This window comes from Octopus bimaculoides, chromosome 20 (genome assembly GCF_046866305.1).
Source record: "Octopus bimaculoides isolate indiv1 chromosome 20, ASM4686630v1, whole genome shotgun sequence".
NCBI lineage: Eukaryota > Metazoa > Mollusca > Cephalopoda > Octopoda > Octopodidae > Octopus > Octopus bimaculoides.
In genome coordinates, this window is record NC_142947.1 from 43,396,349 (window position 1) to 43,403,848 (window position 7,500).

The 7,500-nt window shown below is 34.2% G+C and overlaps 1 protein-coding gene across 1 annotated transcript in view; it reads right to left on the reverse strand.

Moving 5' to 3' along the window:
• LOC106869877 (guanylate cyclase soluble subunit alpha-2) overlaps positions 1-7,500 on the reverse strand; it is a 316,455-nt gene that overhangs the window by 35,208 nt on the left and 273,747 nt on the right. Inside the window, 1 exon segment of the mRNA XM_052975145.2 lies at positions 7,400-7,500. This exon segment is cut by the window's right edge and continues 66 nt beyond it. Coding sequence (XP_052831105.1) covers positions 7,400-7,500 — 101 coding nt within the window.

Consider the following 7,500-nt stretch of genomic DNA (forward strand, 5'->3'; position numbering starts at 1 on the left):
GATGACCGTTACCATTATCCTTAGATGCTCAATTACATGCTATGGTCTAATCAATGAACAGATCAATAAAATTCTACCGAAGCAGGTGTCGTAAAGTTTAAACACCAGTGTCTTCTTTTATACATACATACTTACATAGTGAGAATTTGCAAAAAAACAACAACAAAAAAGCAAAAGACGAAGACGGGTTTGTAAACAACAAACAGATGTATTAGTTTAACGCTCGATAATACATACATACATACATACATACATACATATATGTATACACACACACACACACATATATATATATATGCATATATATATATATGCATATATATATAGATAAATACGTATATACGTATATATACATATATACATACATATATATGTATACATCCCCATATATATATATATATATATATATATATATATATATATATATATATATATATATATATATATATATATATATATATACCTATATATATATATATATAGTATAAATATACATAAATATATGTATTTAAATAAATATATATAACACACACACACACACACACACATATATATATATATATATATATATATATATATGATACATACACACGCACACACACACACATATATATCTGTCTATGTGCTGCCGTCTGGCTGTGTCCGCTTCTTCGTCCGACCGTCTGTCTGTTTACACAGAATCTGTTTCTATGTGTTCATCTAAACATTATTACAAAATACAAATACTCTTTTCTTCGTTTCTCCCCTCCATCTCATCTTTTCTTTTTTTATATTTCTCTCTCTCTTTCTCTTTCTCTTTCTCTATGTCTCTCTTTTTCTTTCCCTCTACACACATAAACACACACACACATACACATACACACAGATATATGTACGTGAGTGTGTCGTTATGTCTCTCCGTGTCTGTAAAAAGACCCCCCCCCCATAATTGTAACTAATTGACAAAGTCTTAATCCAGCCAACTCACAAACAATACAATGACCGCACTGAAAACATTAGGTTCGATGCAATCACGTTTAGAAGTATCCGGTTTGTTAAAACCCGACTATATTGATCTGTCCACTCAAACGAGTTATTACTAAGTTATATTTACTGAAGCGGACAAAATTTGAGTCGGTTTAGTACGAAGAGACACCGACGGTGTAATGAGAAGTAAATGTAAAGAGTGTTATCTAAAACTTAGCCTCGCTTTGATTTCGGAATTAAATGTCACTTTAGTACAGACGACATTTTGTTGAGCAGAAGTTTTATATATAAAGTTCGTGTGTCTTCGAGAAAGAAAGATAAGAACAAAGGAGTAAAGAAGATCAAAAATAAGATTAAAAAATATAGTGATGCTAATCGAGCAGAGCTATAATAGAAAGGCGTTCCAAACGTAACAATCACGGCTTTTATTTATAGTTTATCTAGGATTACATCGCCCTATATGTTTTGGCTCGGAGATTTGTCTGCAGTTTTTAACTTGTTAAGCAACTACATAGTGGTTCATTCGTAATGTATCTCTCTGAAGGATAAATTTCTAATATTTTCTATTTTCTTCCCGCCAAAGAATATCCAAATTAATTTGCACATCGAACTTAACTTGGATGTGTTGTTTTGAGCGTTGTAGGCTGCTGTAATCGTTTTGAGAAATCACTATTTGTTTAGTCAGTGTTAAACTACATCCGTTTGAAGGACTTCCTATCAGGCGTTCATCACGGTGCTAATAAAGAAACAAATAGTTTGTTCATATCATATTCACGCAATGATGACGACGTTAGTTTATATTCTATACGCCAGTTATTTTATTAAATTTAACTTTTATTATTTTTAAAATTAATTGAAATAAAAGCAGTGTATTCCAATAGAAATGGGGGAAGAAAGTGGTTAAAATATGATCTAACATCATATTCCATGATGTTTTATCTTTCGAAATCCTCTTAATGATGGCAATGATATTTTGCGTAATTCTTCGTTATTTTAAAAATTAATTGAGCGAAAAAGTATTTTTCTCGTGAAATATGGTAACATACACAACTGGAACGATCGGGAAAAAATGGAACATAATAAATGCATCGTCATAATACCCCACCCCGCTTTTGCCCTTACTTTCGTTTCTCCCTAAACCCGTCCCAAATAACAATAACTAACAGAACAACAGCAACAATAATGACATCGGTGATGATGATGATGATGATGATGATGATGATGATGATGATGATGATGATGATGATGATGATGATGATGATGATGGTGAAATAATAGAGATACATGCAGAAGCGTTTAAGTGGGAATAATTCATATAGTAATGTTGACAAATCGGCAGTAATAATAATAATAATAATAATAATAATAATAATAATAATAATAATAATAATAATAATAATAATAACGACAATAGCCGGAGTCATAATAATAATAATAATAATAATAATAATAATAATAATAATAATAATAATAATAATAATAATAATTCCAAATAGCGTCAGAATCATTAGACGTTAGCTCTCCCAATATACTCCCCCCCCGACCCCAGCAAGAACAACAATAAAAAGTCGCACATTCATAGACACAGAATCTCAGACACGCCTTTAATTTGCTCGTTTTATTGAGTTGTCCCTTGTTTTGCAGCAGAAGTAGGAGTCAAGTCTAACTAAGCTAAACCAAAACGAAGATCACACATCGTTTATGAATATGTCACTTCAAGTGTTCCATAGTTTATCTTTTCGTCTTGACAGCAAAATCTACGCCATTTTGAAAATGATAAAAAAAAAAGAAGACAAAACTCAGTTATTTTCAATTAATTTCACTTGTCCGTTGTTTTAATGACTGAAAGGTATAATTTCTAGGCCAAATTTTTGACGGGTGACGACAAATGATTATATGGTGTCCATCAGACGACTGGTATCTTGGTGCCGAAGACAATATAGACAAATGAAACGTAAGGGTGACTTCGCCGAAATTTGAATTCAGATTGTAAAGAACCGGAACGCGAGACATATTGTTCGACGCGCTAACGGATCTGTGTTTTCACAATCTTCTGCTTGTTGTTGTTGTTGCCTCTTGTTTTGTTTAGTCCAATGTCTGCGCTAATCGGAAGACAGCGTTGATGATGATGATGATGATGATGACGACGATGTTGATAATGGCGATGATTGATGATGATGTTGATGACGATGATGATGGTAATGATCATGGAGATGTTGCAGTTTAGATATTTATATATATATATATACTAGTATTATAACGCGATTTCATTTCGGGTCTACAGGGGCCACATTTTAAAGATGAGGAATTTTGCCCTAGAGGCCACCCCTTTCAATTGACAGACTCAAAGTTGCCATGCAAACTCCCCAGCACTTTTAACATAGGTGGGCAAATTTTCAGGTCAATCCGACCACATTTACTAACACTTTTACCTGCATAACTGCTCGTGAGACAACTTCTGCCCTTTTCAAAAATATATTATAGATATACACACACACATGCACACAGGCAATACAGAGATACACGTAAATGCACAGACGCCTATAGAATATTTTCAACTACGCGTACACACTCTCTTCTCATATATGGCCAAGTGTGTGTGTATGTATGTGTGTGTGTGTGTGTGTATGTATGTGTGTGTGTGTGTGTGTGTGCTAATGTGTGAGTGTGTATTAACGTGTGAGTATGTGTTAATGTGTGAGCGTGTGTTAATGTGTGTGTGTGTGTGTCTGTCGAAAAAAAAAAGAACACGCAAGTAATACAGAGATATACGCATATATGCACACGGATACACCAATATTCACACTCAAACATCCACACAAGCAACACTGATTCGTACACACACACATATACACATATACACATACACATGCATGCATACACGTATACACACAGCTCCACAAATGCCACGAATACGCAGGCGCGTACACATAGAGACGTCGTGGATAGACGCCTACGCATTTACACACGCCTCAAAAGTACTAACGTCACTACACACACACGAAGCGTATATCACCGTATCGTTATTTATCTCTTCTGAATATTGATCTAGTTCTCTAAAGTAACATTCTTTTCTTTGCATAACGTATTTCCAAGATGGCATCTTTTATTCTTGCTTTTATAGCGACATGCCCATCAATTTTCTCAATTCTGTGTCCATTTAACGTAGCATTTGTTTTCGTCTCAAGCAACATGTCTGCCCAAGTAGCGAAGTAATTTTCGCGTCGACAATACAAGAAGTACCCGACAAAGCAACATGTAACACTTGAGAAATAGGAAAAAGAAGAGAGGAAAGAAAAAGAAGAGACTGACAGAATGAAATGATTAAAAGATGTGTTGTGAATAATAAAAAAGAAAGAGCGAAAGTAAAAGAGAAAAAGGAGGGGGGGGGTAAAATTGGAAGAAAAGGAAAGAAAGAATGGTGAACAATCAAAAGAAGAGAGAGAGAGTGAGAGGGAGAGAGAGAGGGAGATAAAAAGATGTGTAGAGGAAATGAAGGAAATGGAACGAAGGAGAGAAAGGATACTTGATATATACATATTCATCTCCCACACACACACACACATATATATATATATATATATATATATATATATATATATATATATATATATACATACACACACACACATATATATATATATGTATACATTTGGATATATGTATAATATATAAGCATATATATATATATATATATATATAGATCTCGATATGTGCATAATATATATGTATATATATATATATATATTCATTTATAATATATGTGTGCTGGTGTGTATATGTGTATAACGTATATAGTATATACAATATATGTATATTCTAAACACATCTATGTATATATCTATAATGTTATATATATGTTCACATACACACATACACACACGTGTGTATAGTGACAAATATAGACAGATAGCTTGATAGAGAACAAAAGGCTAGAAATGAAGAAACAATAGGAGACCTGAAGATCGATAGCAAGACGTAAAATGTCTGAAAGAAAGAAAGAAAGGACAGAGGGAAAGAAAGAAAAGAAGAAGAAGAAGAAGAAGAAGAAGAAGAAGAAGAAGAAGAAGAAGAAGAAGAAGAAGAAGAAGAAGAAATAAAGATGGATGAGTTGAATAAATGCAAGAACAAACAAGAACTCATAGCAAGTCAATGTAAGATAACATTATAAAAAGAGGAGCAAGTATTTGCTTTCCACTCCTTACCAATCAACTGAGAGTTATTGCGTCTTTCATTTGGCAGCCGACCATTGTTGTGCTGTTCAAGCTAAGAGCTTTTCATACAGACGTCAACGTATTTTCGGAACTAATTTCATTGAAAGAAGATCCGAATTCATTGAAAAAGTTCCAGCCAATGTCCGGCGACTGACATCTTCAGTGTGTATAGTAGTAAACTTAGGGATTATTTCGTACAAAAATTTAATAAGCACAAGTGAATCAACTTTCACGTAAACGCAAGACGGCCTAAAATCAGACTGAAGGTGACTTAGCAAAAACAGCATACAAAAGAAAATAGAAAGATAAAATGAAATTGTTTTGACAAAGAGGAAATCCGGCCCCGCTTTTGAACAAAGCGACACAGATTAATAATGCAGTATAACAATCTCTGATGTTAAAATCACGTCCTGCGTTCAAAATTCCCCAAGGTTGAGTTTGTATTTTGTTATTTTCGGATTGAATAAAATAACCATCAAGAAGATAAGATACTGCTGTCTGGTAAATAACAACGTGTGACGTGAATAGAACGTGTGTGGCATGTTTTTCTTTTCACCGACACGGGAGTTATTGATACATAAATATGTCTATTCACACTAACACAAAAATAAGCGTTAAACCATCGAAAATACTGGTTTCAAATTTTGGCAGCAGGCCAGCAATTAAGGTGGTTACATGGACCCCATTGTTCAACTGGTATTTATTTTATCGATGCCGAGATGAAACCCTCTACCAAGCGCATTTGACTGTTAGTTTTTCTTCATCGACTCTAGAAGTACGAATGACAAGAACTGCACTCAAAACGTAATAACCGCTTCCACTCTGGCCAAAAGTCCGCAAAAGTTTGAGGGTTGGGGTTCCCAATTTGGGGTCCGCAAAGGGACTACTAGGCGTTCGTGAACTAAATTCAAAATTTCCTATATATATATATATATATATATATATATATATATACATAAGGATAAGCATATTAAAAAGGGTTCGTGGGAAAACTCATTTAAATAAAAGGGTTGGGACCCACTGTTGGGAACTATTGTGCAATGATCGGCAGCCACTGCTCTTTATCATGAACTCAATACTTGACTGGTAGTTTATTTTACCCTCAACGAAAGAAAAAAAAAAAAAGGTTAAGTTGACTGCAATAGGATTCGAACTTGGAAAATGCAAAAGTCATAACAAAATACATCAATGCATTTTGTTCGACGCAACAGTGAATTTATCGCCTTCACTACAATCATCATAGTTATAGTAGCCGTTGCCGTTGAAGTAGTTGCAGTAGTAGTAGTAGCACTAGCAGTAGTAGTAGTAGTAGTAGTAGTTGTTGCTGTGGTAATACGCATAAAGGTAATGAGAATCACGATAACGATTGTCCAAGACAATGATGATGATGATGATGACGACGACGACGATGATGATGATGGGGAGGAGGAGGAGGAGAGGAGGAGGGGGAAGTGAGGGAAGATGGAAACGATTATGATGAAGATTAAAAGCATTAAAAAGTAACGAAAACGATATCAACAAGAAAAAGAATAAAAAAAAAGAAATGGAGAAAGAAGGGAGAATAAGAAGGAAAAATAAAGAAAGCGAAAAAGAAGTAAAGTAAAACTTAACTCCAGCAGAATTGAACTGAGTTTTAACAGATCTGGTGAAAGGCGTTCTACTGACCATTATTAACGAAGCATTGATTCGACGATAACTATAAAACAGATAACACTAGAAAAACACAAGCACAAACATACAGAAAAAAACTCAGAAAGGCAAACAGAGAACTTAATGATGTATGATTCAAACAGAAATTTCCTATTGGAAAATTACGGCAGACTGAAAAGGAATTAATGATCCGCGACTCAAAATGAAGTAAAATTAAATGATAAAAAAATAAATGAAGCTAAACTATTATTGGAACAGCAATAGAATTTACAGTTTTTCGTGATCCCTGCCTGCGTAAAAAAAAAAAAAATCTAGGCGCAACGGAAATTATTAATATAAATGTTGGTATTTGGTAGTTAATGAAACTTGGTTCAATACACCGTATACGCAACTGGAATTATTGGCAGAATCGTAAGAACGTGTGGCAAAGTGATTTATATTATTTGTTCTGGTTCTTTACATTCTGGGTTCAAATTCTGCTCGAATCAGCTACCCTCATTACCGCTTCACAAAGAAAAAAAAGTAAGAAAATGAAAGAAGGTGAAGAAAGGACTTCGTTGTAGACTTACCTTGTAGACATCGAGCATTCCACAGAAGTTATCGAAGTGGGTGTAGAGGGCGTTCAACATATTAACGACGGTCATGGGCTTGCACGAGGAACAGATGGCCG